We start from the raw sequence: 21,691 nt of genomic DNA, 5'->3' as shown, positions 1-21,691 counted from the left end.
AAGTAGTGAGAGTCCTAGACCAGAGTGCAGGAGATGACTAGAATCCTGGTTATGTTCCACAACTGGCCCCCAGTCTCTCTGAGACTTGCTGTAGCCCTGCCCTTCCCATAGTTTGGTCATATGAAAGCTTCTACTCCCTTCTAATAGAGTCACACAAGCTGGCTTAGAGTGGACTCCTATCATTTGCCAGTGAAAGAATCCTGATGATGAATAGATAAACGAACAACTGATTCACTTAAATGTTCTCCCCATTAATTCTTTTAATTGATTCAACCAGATGGTTTGGCATAATAAAGGCATGGGCTAATTTACCTGGGATTTCTATTCAGAGAAAGAAGGAAGGTATCCATTTTGAAATACATTTCAAGCAAAAGTAAGTTTCAGGCAACATATTGCCAAGACAGATCTGAAGCATTTGATCACAGAGTCACGCGTGCAAAATGTGTCTTCTTCCCTACAGAAGATTCCCACAAGTTAACTGTAGGTTTGAAACCTCCAGGAACAGCAAAGTATTCCTGTCTCGAGTTCTTTTTGCTTTGGAACTCCTCGATAATGCAAGAGGGGTGAGAGAATTTTCTAGAAGTCTAGAAGCGAACTTTCCTTATGAAGAGAACAAAACTTAATGGCAATATGGCCCTGCTTCAGCCAGAGTTGGAACTCAGGTTGGATTCGTGTCTGGACACAAAGGCTACTTGCTGACACCAGCCTTCCAGAATGGCTCAATTTGGTGGCAGCAGCTGATAGAGCTGCATCCCTCTGCGACAGCTGCTCTTCCAGGCTATGACGGCAACAGCAGAAGAGGCACAGGAGTGCAGATTGACTGCCTTCTAGGAATCCAAGCTTTGGACAGTGCTGAACAGCCCCTCCACCGACGCTGACCATGGGTTCCGGAGGAAGCCAGTGTGGAGACTCACAGCACCCAGCCATAGCTGGTTGTTCTGTGACAGTGCTGCCTTGGGGTTCCCAGACCTTAATGAGCTGGTGGCTCCAGGGATGGCTTAAACCTTGGTGCTCTGATTGCCCCTGGCGCACAGTCTTCCCTTCCAGCTGCCCCGCTCCACAGCAGACACCTGGTTCTGGGGGTGGTGGGGCTTTTGTCCTCTGGCACTGTCCCATGTTTTCGGGTTCACTTCTCTTTGGTTTGCTGCTTGGAAGCAAGTGCATTGTGCCTTTGGACAGAGCTCTCTCTGGCCTGACCTCTCTCCTGATGGGCTGGTGTGTCTTTGACAGGCTGCTGGCTTAGGGGCTCACTGTCCTGCTCTGGGAGTTGCGAAGCAATCTCTCTCCTCTGAGACTTGCCCTTTCGATGAACCTGTCCCTTTCTCCCTGGATGCTCCACAGGAGCTGAACTATCCCGTAGCGACTCCGCAGGGGCCTTTTCCCTCTGGAGGGGTCTCCTGGGTGAGGGCTGGCCCTCCTGAGCTGGCTGATCGCCACTGACGGGAGTTTTATTTTCTTGAGATAACCCTCCAAAAATCTCTCTTCCAAGATGGCCCTTGTTTGGACACATCTACATTCCAAGCCAGGTCATTTGTGGGGAGGTTGGTATGGGCCCTTTTTCTGGAGTTGTTTTTTTATCTTCTTGTAGTTGGGGGTCTTAGGTGATGGCTCGGCATGGGGTGGCTCAGGAATTTCTGGTGTATGGACTTGGCTTCTCTGGTTGCTCGGATGGCCCTAGTTTGTAACAGTTACACACTGAAATACTAGCTTAGACAAGAAACAAGAGGAGGGCTGGGGTTGGGATGGTCGGGCACCATGGTGGGAGCTGGCTGATCATGGGGTTCTAGCTGCGAGGCTGGCTGGTGGCTCCCAGGCGGTACCTCTTCCAGAGGTGCCAGTCCTCCAGCTGTCCCTTTCTGGATGGGGAAGTTTTTTTTTCCTAGCCCCTGTCTGCTGAAGTGGCCCCTGGTTGTGGGGTGAGGCCTGCATGTCTGGAATCTTCCTCCTGGACGAGCCACCTGCTTGGGGAGCTTTCCTTTCCTTTGCAGGCCTTGGATCAGGCTGAGTCCCCGAGTTCTGGGGCAGCCCTGGCTCCAGGAGAGGAGCAGGAATGTGAGGGAGCCTCACTTTCTGAGCTGCCTCCTCCTGGGCGGGACTGAGGATGCGAGGTGCTGCTTGCTCTTGGCTGCGAGGACTGATAAGAGGGAGTTTCACCTCACTGACCTTCTCTTCCTGGACTTGCTGAGGACTGTGGGCTGCCTGGGGGTTCAGATTTGGTGGTGGTTTTGAGTGCGGAGGGCTGATGGGAGGAAGTTTACTGGTGTCTGCTTCCCGGGTTGGTGGAAGCCTGGGAGAGAGAGTCATGGTTTGATCGGAGGTTGTTCCTAAAGCCTCTTCCCTGCTGGGCGATAGGAGTTTGGGTGTGGGCCTCCTGCTCTGGAGGGGAGCCAGCACCTGAGGCTGAGGCAGCCGAGTAGGAGCCAGCCGGCTTCTAGGAAGCAAGGTCCCTGGGGCTTCCCTGGCCTGGGGCTGCTTGGTATCTGTTGCTAAGTCCTGGGAATGTGGCAGTTCTGGGTGAGGGATACTGACCCAGATGGCTTCCGGTTTGGAGGTTTCCTCTTTCAGAGCTTGCTGAGAATCTCCAGCAAGTTTCTGCACCAAGTCAGGGTGGGAAGAATCTTTTGGAGGATCATGGTGGGAACTGCTGGGTGGAAGTTTGTCTGACTCAGTTTCCTCATCCTGAATTCTCTGAGGGCTGAGGGGAGTGGGGCCAGGTCCCTGTGGAGGTTCAGACAGAGGAGGGCCAGTGGGGGTTACCTGGGCCTCCCCTGACTCCTCGTCCTGGCCTGGCTGAGGGCCGTGGGATGGGGGAGGGGAAGGGTACGCAGGAGGTGCCAGGGTAGGGGTGATGGGAGACTGCCCCACCTCACTGGCTTCCACCTCAGGGACATCTGTCTCAGTGGCTATTTGTTTTAGAGGAAGATCTGACTGTTGGACATCCTCTTCCGTCAGGTTTAGGGATAGGTCCTGGGCCTGCTGAGGAAGACCCGGTGCCGATGAACTGAGGTGTTGAGGGAGCTCAGGATTGAGAGGGCTGTCAGGAGAAAGTGCTTTTTGATGGGTTTCTCCATCCTGAGCCAGCTCTTGGTTCTGGGCAGAAGTTAGGCTCTCATTTTCTAGGTCCTTGGCATGAATTTGCATTCCAGAGAGCTGCTCTGTCATCTGGCCATCTGCTTGCAGTTTTGCCAAGCGCCTGGGAGATGGAACCAGGTGTGCTGGTACCCCAGAGACAGTCTTCTTGCTAGAGGGAGCTCCTGCTTTAACATAAAAAGAAGTTAACTATAAATAGAAGTTAACTAACTGCTTAGAAATTAATAAGAAAAACATCTTTCCCCTGTTAGATGCACATAGGCCCTTGAAAGGAATAAAATTACACATATAGGAGAACTTAACCTTCTCTTTTCCTTGGAGATATTAAGTGTCTATAATTCTCTCATTTAGTGGAACTTAGAACAATTTTAGTCAACTGAAAACATAAACTTCAATGAATAAACATAAGAGGTTTATGTCTGGTTCTTATTCACATAACCAAAATTTACATCCAGATTTGTGGGTGGTAAGACATTTTCCAAGTGAATGAGATTTTAAATTTTTACCAACTTAGACATCAGTGCTGTTTTTGATGGTAGAAACTAGAGGATGGACATCCAAGCCAGATGAAATCCCATTTGTTTGTTTCCTTCTTTAACAGCAGCCCCCTTATATAAGCTGTGAGCTCTGTGAAGAGTTATGTCTGTTCACCAATACCTGGCAAAGGGGCAGGAACTGAGGAAATGGGTGATGAATGTAAGAAGGAAGGAAAGAATCGGCCTGACAGAATCACAAGGCACCATGGCTCAGAACAGCTGCTCCTGAGGACCCCCATCCAGGCTGCTTCCCCCCACTCACATCCCCAGGCCTCCCCTTGGACTTCCACTTCTACCTTGCCTTCAAAAATGGCTCTCAGAGGCCACTAGCAATGCTGGTGTTACAGAGAGGTGTCAACTTGGTGTTGACGCCAAGTTCTCAGAGTGACTGATCTCTGGGACAGTCTCACAGATGCCATCATCCAGCAGGCACTTGTTCAGTGGGCATTGTTCACTAGATGGATTCTGAGGGTCCAAATACCATCTTACCCCAGTCCTAAGGACATAGCTCTGAAATGTGGAGCGGTCAGAGGTGGCACACCAGTCTGGAACAGCCTTGAAGAAGCTAGTATCAGCTCACTTTGGGGAAGATCTGATACTCAGAGACTCCAACCCAAATCAGACCTCTGAGGTGACCTCAGAGTGATCCATTCCCCAGAGGCAAACCAGGCTCCCAGCCCCCAATCCCCTCCACTGACGCAGGATGAGCTTGCACTGCTGGGTTCTCACTGAGCCCCTAGTCTGGACACGTACCCTTTGCATCCCATCAAACCGGTGTTCTCTAGGGAGAGGGCGGGACAGGTGGGAGCAAAGAAAGGCTTCCCTCTTGGTTCGGTTTCTGAGGGGATGTCCTGTTCATCATTTGGAACTCCCTAGTTTATAACTGTTATAAACTGAAATACTAGCTTAGACAAGAAACAAGGTTAAATTGAAAAATAAAACTGTGAAAATATCGAGAATAGGCAAACTCATAGAGAAAAGAAAGTAGATTCGAGGTTACCAAGAGTTGAGGGGAGTAATAGTTTAATGGGTATAGAGTTTCTGTTTCGGGTAATGACAAATTTTGGAAATAGGTAGTGATGATGGTTATACAACATTGTGAATGTAATTAGTACCACTGAATTGTACACTTAAAATGGTTAAAACGGCAAATTTTATGTTAAAGTATGGTTTTTAACCAAAATATAAAATTAATTTAAAAAGATGGAAAAATATAGGAACAGTGAAATCCCATGCTAAAGGGTCCTTTGCTGTTTAATCTCTCTTGGTTTTCTGTAATCAGACATATAAGGATGTGTTCCCCACTTTTACAATTTAACAATTGACATAACTTGGCAAATCATACCAGGCCTTTTATTAAAGGGAAACTTTATGGACTAGTCAACTGCTCAGTTCTCCTCTGTTTGACTTATCATAACCATTATCATTTCTTTCTACCATTAGTCAGAATAATGATTTGCAAATATAATTTTATTTTATGATCTATATAGTAAGAACTCAGGGTGACAGTTGGTCCAGCTTTTTAAAAGCTTTACTGGAAGCATTGACTATCCCAGAAGTAGGTTGTTTAGAGACAAATGGAAGGAAAGATATCCCTTAATACTGAGTTGTGAATATAGTTTTTTCCTTATTTTATAGAAACTATTTTGTTTACTTGTGCTTTTTGAGCCTACGGGTATTAGAAATAAATGTTATCCACATTACAATAGGGAAAATAAGACAATCCTATATCTATATCTATATCTATATCTGTATCTATATATATATACACACACACATACATATATATACACGCACATATATATATACACATACGTATATGTATATACGTATGTGTATATATATAAATATTAATTTATTTTTGAGATGGAGTCTCATTCTGTCACCAGGCTAGAGTGCAGTGCTGCGACATCAGCTCATTGCAACTTCTGACTCCCTGGTTCAAGCGATTCTCCTGCCTCAGCCTCCCGAGTAGCCGGGATTACAGGCACGCATCACCACGCCCAGCTAATTTTTGTATTTTTAGTAGAGACGGGGTTTCTCCGTGTTGGCCAGGATGGTCTTGACCTCCTGACCTCGTGATCTGACCGCCTCAGCCTCCCAAAGTGCTGGGATTACAGGTGTGAGCCACTGCACCCAGCTGATACATATTTTAAATTAAGGGGATATCTGAAGATTTCAAGGGTTTATAATCACTGTGTACCTAAAGTTACTATTTTATACATGCATTAAGTGAAAATTCAATTAATCCACCCATTGGTGAAAGTTTATATTTCTGGGTCCAGGCTGAAAGATGCTGTACTCAGAACTGATAAACCTTGCACTTCCTTTTATCACTCTGTTTCACTCTCATTGTTAGAGTAGAAATTCAGCTGGTATTCTTAGTTATAACTTAGCAATGTAAAATTACAAAAGATAAAGCTATGTATTACTACTTCAGATATCTGGGAATAATTTTCAGTTTGCATTGATACAGGATTATCACCTTAAGAAAAACAATGCTGTTGGTCATAAGATTTCTATTTGTACTGATGCCTAATCCACTTGGGAAAAACCTCAGCTCTGGACAGCTGGGTTTTAATAGTGCACCATGACATTATATATAGGTTTTTATTTTAAGAAATGGGAGCTCAAAATTATTTCTTGAATCAAGTTAATGATTATTGGTTAGATTTAGAATAGAAAACCAAGGCTTCATATTTCCAGTCCGGTTTTCTAATTGCTCACACAAAGCTGTCTTTCACAGAATCATAACTATTTTTTATTTCAATTTCTTCCTTTTGACAGCTCAATTATTTTTTAAAAAATTCATTATACTAAAACTATTGTTTTTTATTTCTAGAGGTCCCATTTATGTGACTAATTTGTTTATACACATATATCTAAATTATAGAACCTAAAATCAGAGTGACCCAGCTCAGAGCAGGAGCAATGAGGTGAAGCACCAGCTGGGCACATGATGGTGACTCTGCTGGGGCTCTGGGTCCCTTCCTGGGGAGTGCTGATGAGAGGTGAGGCCAGCTGGACTTCCTGGGTCGAGTGGGGACTCGGGGAACTTTCCTGTCTTAAAAGAGGTTTGTAAAATGCACCAATCAGCACTCTGTAAAACGCACCAATCAGCAGGATTCTAAAAGTAGCCAATCTCAGGGAGGATTGAAAAAAGGGCACTCTGATAGGACAGAAACGGAACATGGGAGGGGACAAATAAGGGAATAAAAGCTTGCCACTCCCGCCAGCAGCAGCAACCCACTCGGGTCCCCTTTCATGCTGCAGACACTTTGTCCTTTCACTCTTAACAATAAACCTTGCTACCACTTACTCTTTGGGTCCGTGCCATCTTTAAGGGCTGTAACACTCACCACGAAGGTCCACAGCTCCATTCTTGAAGTCAGCAAACCACGAACCCACCGGCAGGAACCAACTCTGGACACACTGACACTTGTTTTAAGGTAATTATGGTTGGCCCCACTCTCATGCACTGAACCTGTAAACAGCTGGCCCCCATTCCTTGGCACCTTCTTCACAGCCCTGAGACTCAGGAAGAACATAGGCTCTATTTCTTGTCCCACTAGAGACACCATTAAATGTGTATTAATAAGAACCATGTTCATTAGAACTTTTTAGATACTCACTTGAATAATGTCTGGCCTCTACAATGTTACTTTATGTGCAAGTTTATTCTTAAATCCACAAGTAGAAAAAGTAACTTCCTCAGCAAATTAATTGTCTAGCTAAGATAAAGTGGTTGGCTTCAGAAAACACATTGTTTTTCAAAATACTAAACATGCCAAAAAATCAAAGGGGTCTTGAGGCTAGTGATTTGATACATTAATTACAAATCTGCCTACCTACCTTTTAAAGTTGGAATTCTATTAGTCAGTAACTAGATGGCCCAGTTTCAGTTATGAAATGTAACTGAGAGCTAAAACATTTTTACAAATTCAATAATTCACACTTTTCATTAAATCAGCCAAGCCTAACCTCATTAGTCCAAATAAATAAAATTTTATTATACCCGTTAAAATCAAAGTCTATTTTTCTATGCACACATTATCTGGTCTATTAATTTACCAAATGGCAACTGCACCCAATAGCCAGTGTTCCTGATAGTTGTAGAATAAGAAAAGATACAGAGATGGAATCTCACTGGCTGTTGAGGCAAAGTCTTGTTCAAGCCCCACCAGTCAGTGGCAACCTCAGATTGAGAAACACACTGTTCTCAGTTACTCAGAGCTGGTCAGGCTCAGGGGACTGATTCATGTTTATCCAAACCCACAAGAGGCTGATTTAAAAGCCAGTACACCAATTAATTAATTTACAATGGAGACAAGCCTGGCTCAGGGATCAGGGCAGGGTGGGTAACGTAGGGTACAGCCCCCACAGGAGCAGGTCCACCCGACGGGACCAAATTAAAGATCAGAAGGTTGCTTGGTTAGCAAAGAATTAAGGCAAGGGGAGCCAGATTTCCTCAAGAGAAACTTCTACTGAGCTGCAGAAGCCTCATTAGATACACTACACAGCCCTTCTCCATAGAGATGGCTTCCGAAAGAACTGACACCCAGTGCAGAGATTCCGAGCAGGGCTGGATAAATACACTGACACGCTCCTAATCTAATGTTCCCCAGTCCCCACTTTGTAGACTGAGCACAGTCCTCCAGTCCTCCATTCCTGCCTATTTTAAGACAGGTCAAACTTTCTCCCGGAACATTCCAGTCAGCAGGTCATACCCTGGTCACTTCATCTCCTATAAGACATATGGAGAAGGAAATTCTCAGCCATTATCTGTTGATTTTTACCAGTTTCACGTTGACCTCATTCCAAAATACCAGGGACCCTCAACCCGGGAAAAGTGTGCAAAATTACAAAACAGCATTAGTTTGAAGTCTGGCAAAATCATGACCTGCCCTGCCTCAGTCTGCCAGGATGCAACCTGGTATACAAAATCTTATTTGGGCAAAAAGTCACAACCGCTAAAACACAAAGCTGAACATACTTGCAAAGCAGCCAGGGTCTCCGGTTAACATTTCACAATATGCAGCATGTGAATGGGGTTCAGTCCACCAAGGGAAAGTTTTAAAACTTACTATGGTGGCAAAATACACATAACATGACACTGACTATCTTAACCATTTTTTTTTTTTTTTGAGATGGAGTTTCGCTCTGACACTAGGCTAGAGTGCAGTGGTGCAATCTTGGCTCACTGCAACCTCCTACTCTCTGATTCAAGCAATTCTCCTGCCTCAGCCTCCTGAGTAGTTGGGATTACAGGCACATGCCACCACGCCTGGCTAATTTTTGTATTTTTAGTAGAGACAGGGTTTCACCATGTTGGCCAGGATGATCTCTATCTCCTGACCTCGTGATCTGCCCACCTCGGCCTCCCAAAGTGCTGAGATTAGAGGCATGAGTCACTGCACCCGGCCATCTTAACCATTTTTAAGTACACAGTTCAGTGGCATGAAGTATATTCACACTGTGCCACCATCACTATCATCCATCCTCAGAACTCTTTTCATCTTCTCAAACTGACCCTGTACCCATTAAACCATTCCCATTCCCTAGCCTCTGGCAACTACCATTCTACTTTCTGGCTCTATGAACTTGACTACTCTAGATACCTCATGTAAGTGGAATCATACAATAGCTGTCCTTTTGTGGCTGGCTCATTTCATTTGGCACAATGTCTTCAAGGTTCATCTATGTGTAGCATGTGCCAGAATTTCCTTCCTTTTTTAAGGTCAAATAAAATTCTATTTTATGGGTTCCTTCCACCTTTTGGCTATTGTGAATAGTGCTGCTAAAAACATGGGTGTGCAGCTCTCTTTTTGAGACCCTGCCTTCCATTCTTTTGGAGGTAGATCAGAAGTGGGAGTGCTGGATGACAGGACAGTTCTATTGTTAATTTTTCGAGGAACCTCCATACCGTTTTCCACAGGAGCAACACCATTTTACACGCTCGCCAACAGCACACAAGGGTTCCACTTCCTCCACATCCTTGCCAACACCGTTAATTTCTGTTTTTTATTTTGTTTTTATAGTAGCCATCCTAATAGCTGTGAGGTGGACTCAAGGGAGCCTTTTAAATACATCTCAAAATTCATGCACCAAAATTCTAACTTAGGGCTTTAGAATTCCTAGATTCCAAGGGGATGCACTCTTACATACACTACATCATGTGCTACATCCACATGGTAGATAAGGAGCATTAGGTCCACATAGCAGGACGGTAAACTGAAGATCCGAACAGTGAAGGAGCTCACCCAAGAGAGCACAGGGCTAGGACCAGCAGCACCGATCCTACAACTGGTGCTCTTGCCACTATATTCCGCAGCACGGTATTTTGAGGACTGGGGTAATGCAAAGAAAGGGGAAAGAAAACTCTCAGACTAAATGCAAACCTGACAAATAGAACATCTCAGCTCTCTAAGGAATGAAACTTCTGGAAGGCTGAGTTCTGAACCATGAGGTTAACTCTTATCTATTACCTCCGCCAAGGCACTGCCCAGCCTGTTCCTGAAGGGCAGTCCCCGGGGGTCCATCGTGACCATAGAGATAAGCAGAGTTACAGGTCCAGAAGGCTGACTCATGCTGCTTGTTTTGGGGACAATTGCCCCAGAAGAGGTACAGGAATAAAAGAGAACCAGATTTAGCCCAAGTGATGAGTACCCAAATAGCAACTCAGATTTGTTTTCCTTTCCATGAAAAAAAAAAATCCTGGCACAAAAAGGATAGGATAGTACCTGCAGTTGTAGCCAAACTCTTGGCAGGTTCCTCAGTCAATCCAAGGTATTCTCTAATGAGCTGACTCAGTTTTTGGTAGGCAACATCCAGATCATCTGCAGCAAAGAGAGTATACTTTAACACAACAGGATCAGATCCAATACAGTTGATGTTCAACTATCGGTGGTAATGATTTGTTTACTGCACTTAATTATATATATATTATGGTAGGCAGAATTCTAAGATGACCCTAAGGACACATCACCCTTGTATAATCAATCTCCTCTCCTTAAGTGTGCGCAGAACTTGTGGAGGCAATGAGATACCACCTCCACGATTGTGTGACATTAAGCAAAAGGGATTTTTGCGGATGTGGTTAAGGTTATTAGTGGGTTGACTTTGAGTTAATCAAAAGGGAGATTATCCAGGCAGGCCCACCCTAATCACATGAGCTGCATAAAAGGAGAGTCTTCTCCAGCTGTTGGCAGAAAAAGAAGTCAGAGACTCAGATCACCATGTGCTGGTGCTGGCTTGAAGATGGTGGGGCCACGTGGATGAGACCTGAGAGCAACCTCCAGAAACTGAGGATAATTCTTGGCAGACAGCCCACAGGGAAACTGGGACTTCAGTTCTACAACCAAAAGAAACTCCATCTTGCCAACAAGAATGAGCTTTGGGGGTTTATCCCCAGAGCCTTCAGATGAGCCCTCAGCTTCCTGATACCCTGAGCAGAAAATCCAGCTATGCTGTACCAGACTTCTAATCTACGAAACTGTGAATTTATAAATGGGTGTTGCTTTAAGACACTAAGTGTGATAATTTCTATGCAGGAATAGAAAACAAATTCAACTGTGTAACACATTAACATGTTTCAGAGACCAAAAACTATTATTAATAAGTTGAACCATATGAAATTGCTGTTTTCATAGGTCAAAATAGTTGAATATCAACAATTTCATATGGTTCAACTAATGTCCCCTGTCCATCTAGTTCATCTAGTTTCCCTTCCCCCTAAGAGGTAATCAGTGTTATTAGTTTTTTGAGGATTCTGCCAGAGAACTTTTTTATGTAGCACAAGAAAATAAAATTGCATAATTTTTTTTACATAAATGATGGCATACTATATTGTAAACCTGTCTTTTTTAGTAACTGTATGACTTGAAGATATTTCCTTATCTAGACACAGAGCATTTTCTCATTCCTTTTTTTGACTGTGTAATATAGTGCACTTTAAAAATAGAAATTTGCCAGGTGCGGTGGCTCATGCCCGTAATCCCAGCACTTTGAGAGGCTGAGGAGGGCGGATTGCTTGAGGTCAAGAGTTTGAGAACAGCCTGGACAACATGGTAGAACCCCGTCTCTACTAAAAATGCAAAAATTAGCTGGGCGTGGTGGCGGGCACCTGTAATCCCAGCTATTTGGGAGGTTGAGGCAGATGTACTGCTTGAACCTGGGAGGCGGAGGAAGAGGTTGCAGTGAACCAAGATCACGCCACTGCACTCCAGCCTGGGTGACAGAGACAGACTCTCTCTTTCAAAAAAAAAAAAAAAAAAATATATATATATATATATATATATATGTTCCTAGAATATATCTATAGAAATTTTATATGTATAAAAATATATATTCATATATATAGAAATTTTCATATTTCGATAAATTCTCCCATGAACTATTGCTTTAAATTAAACGGTCATTTCTAAGCTAGTTTCTGAAAATGTTTGTTTTACACATACATTTTTAAGTTATAATACTTTGAGTAGTTGGGTTTTTAACCTATGTGTAGATTATAATCAAATTATCTGAGTTTCATATGCCTTTCTAGAAATTTAAATGTGTATTTCAAATTATATATAATTTAACTTTGTTCTCACAATGTCCCCTAAAAAATGAACTTAGTTCAGGCTCATTTTACACCAAATCTTATTAGCTACAATCTTAAGAAATAATTGAGACAATGCTCTCATTAAAACAGTGGAAGATTAGACCTCTTGGATTCTTACCCCTTTTCATAGCTCTTTGTGATTCACTGTTACAAGGAAAATAGCTTTTACCCAAGAATTTTATCCCTATGAAACAAACTTTTAATTCAGTAACCTTACATTTCAAAAACAAAACTTTGCTGAAAATTACCAACCTGCATTGATTACTGCATCAAAATATCCCGGAAAATTCTGATTAATTTTAATATAAAGGTCCACTCTGGAGACAGCAAATTCAATTTCTGCACGACTGAATAATCCTTTTCTCCGCAAATATCCCTCATATTTTTCCTTGTTCATGGGCACCACCAGGATATAACGAGGCTCAAAATAGGAATATTTCAAACTTCTTACACCCTGTGCATTAAAAGGAAGATAATAAATTGGAAACAGATACATGATTTAGAAATCATTTTGGAGCCATCTGACAACATGGGTATAAGAAGTACTATTATTAATATATTGAAGAATTTATTTCATCTGTATAGTTAGCTACTATTTTTCTATAAATATCTCAAGATTGGATTATATTTCTCTCTTCATCAAGTTTTAAATTGTCATTGGAAATATTACAATTCACTCCACCTGGCTTTCCTTTAATTAATCATTCTAATGAATATGACTGTTAGAAAATTGCTGGATATAAAATAGGTACATTCATAGCAATATTGCAACTTTATTACAGAAAGGTAATTTCAATTCTATATTTCAAAAGGCTTCTGTGGAGCACCAGGAGATAGAGATCTTACCAGGGAGAAAAGGCTCTTCTGTCACCCCTTTGTCATCATCTTGGGACACTTTCTGTACCTAAATCAGCACCCTGGTTGGGAAGGCCAAGCTCCTCGTAACCTGCAGACCAGGAGATCACAGCGTGGAACTGTGTAAGGAACTGACTGGTCTGTGAGTCTGGAGGGCTTGGTCACGACTGCAGCTCTCTGGCTCCTGTAGACGCCGCACAAATCCTTCAAGTTCTCTGGCTATCAGTTTCCTCACAGGTGAAATGAAAGAGCCATTCCAAATGGACTCTAAAGTCCCTTCCATCTCAATCAGTTTTCACTCAATGTTCAAAATCTTTGTTTTAAAAATTCAGTTGGAAGAAATACTGGCTATTTCCAAAACAATTTCTGAAACAGTCAATGACCAGGGCAGTCTGGAAAAATACTTCAGCTGGGGAGAATCGGGGAATCAAGTGTGGATTATAGACTCAACCTCCTGGAAATGAGGAAAAGTGAACTCCCAGGGAGAAAAACAGTGAAACAGGAGCCATTGCTCAGATAACTGTTGGAATGGAGAAAGATAGACACAAAAGATGGAGAGTTTCTGGACTCACAAATGCATTAATAATTTTTGTTTCTGCCTTGTCAAATGAAGAAATTTTTTAGAAAAGATCTTTTATTTTTGCTAGTTATTATAGAAACAAAGAAAACCTTCCTTAAAGATACAAAACCAATTAATCACAGAGAGGTAAGATTGGAAATATTCTAAGTCAGGAAAGTTAAAGAGCTGGAAGAAATGTGTAAGCTAGGAAATACTTATACCAACACAAAGAGCCAGAAGGGAATTGCAGTCTCCTCCTGTGTGAAGTCACAAAGGAAAAAAAAGATTCAGAGTTGACATGGAAGATTATGTACCTGATTTGCCTAGGTTTTGTTTTCTGTATGTTTGATCTAATTGAATAAGTTTTATAATTGCTTTTTTTTTAAATTCCAGAAGTGTCATACTGCTCAGTTAAAGGATCTTGAAAAAACAATCAACTATTTTTGAAGGTTCCAAGTATGTAATAACACTATATTTTTAAATAATAAATGAGTGGGAAATTCATAGTTTTACTCTGGATCTTAATTTTGGAGAAGCTTCTACATACTCTAATTATAGATCATTGTTGGGGGAAGACAGGGTATTGGGGTAGAGAGAAAAATCTCCTGACATCTACAGCTCTAAATTGCCAGAAGTATGAAAATATTACACCTAGTGAGCAACTGCAGTTAAATGGCAGCACAGCCCACACAACTCATGCAGAAGGAAGGAACAAAGTTGACCACATGGGGCTGCCATTGTCCTGAGGGGACGGGGAACCAGTTCTACACTCTGAGAATCAGGCTTTATCTATACCCTTTTATATAAACAGAAGCCATGCTCTAAAAAGAAAAAGGAGCATTTAGTGAGGAAATAACAGAAAATAAAGCTCGAGTGGCAGTTTCACTCACAATATCTGTGCAATTTCTTGTATTGTAACCTAACTCCTGTCACTTAATGTTTCACGTGTCTTGCCCCCCATACTAATTATAAACGGAGTATCTTATCTTGTGCCTGGCAATGTGTTGCCTGTGCATTGTAACCCCCTCCGCAACCTCAAATATGTATATACATTATCGCATGTACCCCAAATATGTACCTCAATTATGTATCAGTAAAAAGTTTATACATATATATATACACACACACATACACACACATACACACACCACACTCACACAAACTACACACACATTAATTGGTTGAATGAAAACACTTACTTCTATTTCCATATGAATACAGCTTGCCAAACCATCTCTTGCAATACCTTCTATGGTGTCCCTATTTAATCCATACTTGTGATTACCATAACTAAATGTTAGAATGAATTTCCCCTGGAATTCGAGAAGAAAAAAGATTTTCATATAACAGCAGCCATCATGGAATTTACATAACTAAAATCATTTGATGTCTTATTCTAAATAATTTCAAAAACCTTACAAATTTTAGCAACTGTATAAGGATGACAATGGGGTAAATGAAACTTAATTTCAAACTGTGACAGAGAAATTTATTCAGAATTCTCAGCTGACAAAAAAAAATAGGTTTTAGAAATAATTTGCTGACAAAACGTTGAGTGGTGTTAAGGCACTGCAGCATATGGTAAAATAGACTATTTTGTTTACTTACCCACTTCCTGCCAGACCCACACCAAAACCTTCATTACTGAGAGAACAAAACTAATGGCCTGCCCTTTACTGCCGCCATTTCAGCTGTGCCAGCACACCAGGCAATGCAGAAAAGCCTTCCCTTTCCAAAAGCCTTGCATTCCAAGATAAGCTATGAATTACGGATAATTCCGGGAGGCCATGAATTACAGGGACATCCTAAAAGCTTTGAAAAACCAGACCCATCCTGTTTTTCCTCATAAAGATAGCTTTCTACTGAAACTGCCCCAAATGTCATCCAACAGAATTGGTGTCTGCCCTATAGCCATTTGAACTATAAATGACGCCTCTGTCTGTATTCTGGAAGCTCCGTTCTTCCAAAAAATGTATTCCCTTGGGAAAAAAAAGGGGGCAAGTAAAAAGACGTCTCTTAAAATTGTCTGTGATTTTTTCTTTGGCAATACCATATTCATTAAACCACTAGGTCAAATCTAAACTGGGTAACTGATGACAACAGAAGGAATAAAAACGTGGATGATCTTGGCAAGTGTGACTTCTCATATATGTGATTTTGAAATAAACAATGAAGTGAAAACTTCCAGGGCTGCATTGAATCCCATCAAATGGTGGTGGCAGCATTAAGAACAGCAGCAGTTGGGTCTATTGCTACCCTGAGTCTTGGCCCCAGATGTTCTGGAGATGTGAGGGTACAGGGATGGGCTGTCTGTCAGGGAAGAGAGGTCAGAGACCAGAAGGCATAGGGTGTCTTTTGAGGCTGGGGGATGGGTCTCTGGGCAATGTGTCTGCTGCAGGTGATGAGGAAAATCCACATCCCCCATAATCAAAAGAAGTTTATGTTATATATTCCAAAAGTTAAAAACTCAACAATAAATATCCTTACTATTTTACTCCTTCAATGTCATACTTTCTTTGTTATTTGGAAGAAATACTGTGACTCTTTTTCTATATATATACACGTCTGGCTCTCCTTTCAGATAGACACTTTATCTTGTTTATTGCATCTGCTGGTTAGTGTTATGTGTCAACTTGGAAGATGTTTGGGGTGAGATGAACATTTAAATTGGTGAACTTCAAGGAAGCAGACTGCCACCCATAATATAGGTGGACTTTATCCAATCAGTTGAAGGCCTCAATAGAACAAAAAGATCAGCCTTTGGATTTCATCTGCACCACTGAAACCTCCATTGCAAAATTATGACTGAGACAATGAAAGAGATCTAACCTAACTGACTCCATCTTGCTTCTAACCTCCAAACTGTCCTTGTTCATTCTTGGGCACAGGCTGAACTAACTTTGGGAGGAACTTAGTTTACACTTTAAAACAAAGATGATAACAGCCCTTTCCCAAAACAAACTCCCTTCTTGCCTGGGGACTAGACTGCCTTTGTAGGACTAAAAAATTAGACACAAGATTAGAAATTATGGTTTAGGAGTCATGCAGCTGGAAGCTACAAGATGCTGACCCTCCCTAAACTGCTCCTAAGATCAGTGCTTGAGATATTTTGTAGACCCTGCACTTGATGGATCAGCTGGCACCGCCCAGATCGATAAACTGGCTCATCTGATCTTGTGGCCCCTACCCAGGAACTGACTCAGTACAAGAAGACAGCTTGACTCTCTATGATTTCATGCCTGACCAATCAGCACTCCCGGCTCACTGGCTTCCCCCGACCCACTAAGTTGTCCTTAAAAACTCTGATCCCCAAATGCTCAGGGTGATTGATTTGAGTAATGATAAAATGTGGTCTCCTGCACAGCTGGCCCTGTGTGAATTATTCTTTCTCTATTGCAATTCTCGTCTTGAAAAATCGGCTCTGTCTAGGCAGCGGGCAAGGTGAACCCATTGGGATTTCCTGGCTGCCCGGCTCACACTGCAGATTTGGATTTGCCAGTCGCCATAACCCATGTGTGCCAATTTCTTATACTAAATCTCTTTCTTTTAAGAGATGGGGTCTTGCTGTGTTACACAGGCTGGAGTGCAGTGGGGCAATCATAACTCACTGCAGCCTTGACCTCCTGGGCTCAAGCAATCCTCCTGCCTTAGCCTCCTGAGTTGCTGGGACTACAGGCATGAACCCCTACACCAGGCTAATTTTTTATTTTTTGAAGAGATAGGGTCTCATTACGTTGCCTAGGCTGGTCTCAAACTCCTAGGTTCAAGCAATCCTCCCACCTCAGCCTCCCAAAGTGCTGGGATTACAGGTGTGAGCCCAACCCTAAATCTCTTTCTATACATAAACACATCCTTTTGATTCTGTTTCTCAGGAGAACGCTGACTAACACTCTGTGACTCACTGTTTTCAAAATGTATACTTGAATTCCTTTTCAGATATATACTGTAAGTTTGTTTATTGTTTATGTATAAGGATCTTCCACTGTGGATAATAAAAAAAACCATTTTCTAGAAAGATGTAGAGACATAGAGTTGGGAGGAATCTTGCATAGTACATAGGTATAAAAGAGACCCCATTACAAGTTTCTTAAGAATTGAGATTAAGTGGTTTCCCTCCACACCATTCTGGCTGGTGATGCTACTTTGGTTTCTTGCTGCATACGGATTTCCTAATAAATAGCAATAGTCATACTCCAGAAACCTCAGGGTATATGGTTTTATTGCTACAGGAGAGGGAGAGTTTCTTTGGGGACTGTGTATGTGTCCATAAAAAGGATTCTCATATCTGTGGGCATGTTAGGTGGATAATTGTGTGTTGTGGGGGAAGTGTCTGATGGGATGGAGGAGGCGCCTGTGTGGGGGAGGGTGTGCAGGTCTATGTGTTGTACCTGTCAGAGCAGAAAGGTGTGACTGTTCCACAGTAAGGGTGTGCCAAGGCTGTCCGTCAATGGGCCTGCTGTAATGGAGGATGGTGGGCAGGCTGTCTGGGTGGCTGCTGTGTAGAGGGGGGTTCTGTGAACAGAAGGCTGAGTGTCTGTGGGTGATTGGCAAAGCTGACAATGTGTCATGAGTTTGTCATCTCTAAGTTTGTCTCTCTTTATCAAACAGTCTCAAGCTTACATTAAAGGAAAAGAGATCAGAGGCACAATTCAAGTTCAAGAAAATTACATTATCCTGAAATGTATATATATGTTATCAGAAGCAGTAAAAATAAGTACTTCTCAAACACAGGAGGATTTCTGTAGAGGTAGTAAAATTCTAAGACTAAATATAGTATAGAAGTGTAGTGACTTTTTAGACTAGGAATTGAACCAGACTAGATTACAGATCTGATAAGGTATGAAACACCAGAGAGCAGATGGGGTACTGAGAACAGATGAACTGACGTGAAAAAAAAAATGCCTCATACTCTAACAAGAGAAATTAACATTAATTTTGGGAACTAGCTGTCTTTCAACTGAAAAAGTTCTAAGAGAATACTTCTTACTAATGTCAAGATAACTTCTCAAATCTCTATTGAGGCTTTTAGAAACATAAAGTCCGAGAGTACTCTTAATCAATTAAACTGAACTGCCAAAATATAGCCCTAGGACAGAAAATTATAAAGAATTTCCAAGATGTTCTTTTGACAAAGTTAGAAGAAAAATTGCCCAGGGATCATAGGATTTTCTCACTTGTATATCTCCAGAAACACAAGAGAAGTCCAGAAAACATGCACCATGTATAGAGTTGGTCATTCAAAATTAAACTCATAGAAACTGCAAAGCCTATGCTGAAATGTTCCATGATTTTGTACAATGAAGAATAAGCCAGGTCCATTATTTTGGGTGTGGGAATGGAGGAAAAAAGAAGGAAAAAGAAGGGGAAAGGGGAAAGAGAATATGTAGCTATAAGGGAATCACCAGTTGGATGGTAATCTTTCAAAAGCAGAAACATGGATGAGTCCCTCATCTGATAGTTCAGTGGGCTTCAGAAAAGAAAAGAAAGTGGTGTAGGATTTACTTGGTGATAGAAACAATGAAGATATAAACAAAAATATGGGCCATGGTGAAGTAAAAACAAAAGGTTTACAGATTCATTGGTTGTGATGAAAATATGAGCTACTCCTTCAGTTTAACTGAAGTCATGGGCAGATACATATTTACATTAGCATATACTTTCAACAGATAAAACATACTAGGATTATGAGGGTTCCCTTTGTATGTGAAGGCCAAGAAGGAACAAATAAGTTGTTTTGAAGAAAACGAATTCAAAAACAAGAGTGTTTTGAGTTACTGTCAATAACCAGATTGTCAGGGTTTCAGTAAAAAACAAACAAATGAAAAAAACCCAAAACTTAAACAAGACTGTTCTGAGTGTCTGTGAAATGGACTAATGCGTGGTAATTACCTTGACCTTGTAAAAACATAGTCCTTAAAGAAGTTAGGGATCATCTCCCATCTTCTAGCAAGGGCTGCCATCTGCATTAGTGAACAGCTTGGCCTCCAGGACTGAGAACTTCTCAAACAGGAACATGACCATGGAAGGTAACATGTCCAGAACAAGCCAACTAAATGGGGCATACCATATTGAAATGGTGCTTAGGGTTGTAACAATTAGAAAGCACCACAAATAATACACAGAAAGACTACTCTCTGGACAGAATACCCAAATCCCCAGACATACTTAATTTACAAGCTTTGTGTACCATTGGTTCTGTAAGAACTGTTTTTCTTGAGTAAATCTGACTAATAAGAGTAGAAGCTACTGATAAGCACAGATCACAAGAATTTTTCATACTGCTTTAGTTCTAGTTCCTTAAAATCCCTACTCATTCATTTTTACTGGAAATTTACAATATTTTCTCTGAGACCATAAAATAAAAAAGCATGTGAAGAGTGATGTATTAAGCACTTTAAGAAAAAAACAACCCAGTAAGAGAACTCACCTCTCATAGCAAGCACAACATTTAATTCTTCCTTTTTTATTTATAACTATTTCCTAACATTTTTGCCAGCGAACATGTATTTCTTGTGCAATAAAAACAAAGGCAAACATTCTTACCATGTTTACCATTTCATCAAAAACTTCTTGAGAGATAAAATGATAATCAACTCGATCCCCTTCTCCAAAGTAAGGCGGTCTTGTGGTATGACAGGCCCTGAAATCATAAAACAGATCACCTAGTCTATTTCTAACTTGAAATTCAAAATGGAAAAGGTTTGAGTATAAAGTATGTTTTAAAAAATGAAGTTAATCCACAAATCATAAATCATAAAGTAATACAGTTGTGAGAATATGTTGGTTTCGAAGTGCTAGATTATATTCAGTTGCCATCATCTATAAGGATTATACAAAATTTGGATTATCCTTACCAAATTTTTACTCATTATTACTCATCACCTTCTGAACCACTTCCTCTGCCATCATGTAGTAAGACTTTAAGAAGTAAATCAGTACTTATCACTCAACTACTTTCCACCCACCTGCTTTCATGTTTAATCTACAAGCCTTTTCCACAGGCTGTCCTTCTCTCCTTCCACCTGGCTGGCCTACTTGTTTCTCAGAACTCAGTTTAAATGTCACCCCTCCAAAAATCCTTTCCTGACCTCTATGGCTGGATTATTCATCTCTATATTTCCACAGCCTCAGTGTCTTTGCCAATTGCTTTCCAATTATATGTTCAGGGCCCATCCCCTCCACCACTTGAGGGCAAATCTATCTCATGTGCCCTGTGCTTGGTCCATATCAACACTGTGTATAAACCTCCTGTGGCAATCCATGGTGCCAATGCTGAATGGAAGTCTCAACTCAACCAAAGAGGCCTCTTCTCTCCACTGGCTGAAATAGCCTCCCCATCCCAGCACACCACTCAACTACTGTCTATCCCCAGAACTGCTTTCTTTTATATATTTATGTGTTTTTTTCCTATCTTTCCCAGCAGAACATATGAATCCTAAAGGGGAGGACCATGTCTTATTCACCACTGCATTCCCAATGCCTGGCACATAGTAGGCATTTGATAAATTTTTGTAAAATGAATGAAAAATGAAACATGAGAAGTGGATAACAGCTGCTAAACACTCCATTTTATAGACGACTACAAAAATAACTCCTCTAAGGTCACACAGCAGGCCAGTGTTGGTCCTACAACAAGAATATGGTGGTCCCAACCACCAGGACTCTTGAGTTCATATAATTCTGCCTTCCACTGTTAAATGCAGAAATGCAAACTGATTTTTAGATTTTCCTGTAGTTTTAAAACAGGAGATAAGAGCCAGGCACAGTAGCTTATTCCTGCAATCCCTGCACTTTGGGAGGCCAAGGCAGGAGGATTGCTTGAGCCCAAGAGTTGAAGACCAGCCTGGGCAACATAGTGAGATCCTGTGTCTACAAAAAAATTTAAAAATTAGCCAGGTGTGGTGGCATGTGCCTGTGGTCTCAGCTACTCAGGAGGCTGAGGTGTGAGGCTCACTTGAGCCCAGGAGTTTGAGGCTGCAGTGAGCCATAATTGCCCCATTGCATTCCAGCCAAGGCAACAGAGCAACACCCTGTTTAAATAAATAA

General features: G+C 41.7%; 1 protein-coding gene across 16 annotated transcripts in view; it reads right to left on the bottom strand.

The window, feature by feature from the left end:
• Positions 1-21,691, bottom strand: part of LRGUK (leucine rich repeats and guanylate kinase domain containing) — a 202,209-nt gene that overhangs the window by 63,651 nt on the left and 116,867 nt on the right. For 9 of the 16 annotated variants that reach the window (XR_010121604.1, XR_010121603.1, XR_010121605.1 and 6 more), the window contains exons 12-15: positions 20,189-20,285; positions 14,845-14,958; positions 12,484-12,685; positions 10,367-10,462 (exon numbers count right to left, since the gene is read on the bottom strand). Coding sequence is in view for 13 of the 16 variants with exons in the window: in XM_055284068.1 (XP_055140043.1) it covers positions 10,367-10,462; positions 12,484-12,685; positions 14,845-14,958; positions 20,189-20,285 (509 nt within the window). In the remaining 3 variants the exon portion in view is untranslated. Of the gene's footprint in view, positions 1-1,496; positions 3,258-7,611; positions 8,371-10,366; positions 10,463-12,483; positions 12,686-14,844; positions 14,959-20,188; positions 20,286-21,691 lie in introns of those variants that run through there. The other 7 variants (XM_063642258.1, XM_063642257.1, XM_063642260.1 and 4 more) reach the window with 4 other exon arrangements.

This window comes from Symphalangus syndactylus, chromosome 6 (genome assembly GCF_028878055.3).
Source record: "Symphalangus syndactylus isolate Jambi chromosome 6, NHGRI_mSymSyn1-v2.1_pri, whole genome shotgun sequence".
NCBI classification, from domain to species: domain Eukaryota; kingdom Metazoa; phylum Chordata; class Mammalia; order Primates; family Hylobatidae; genus Symphalangus; species Symphalangus syndactylus.
The sequence above is the reverse complement of the archived record's forward strand: the minus strand, read 5'-3'. Positions and strand labels throughout refer to the sequence as shown.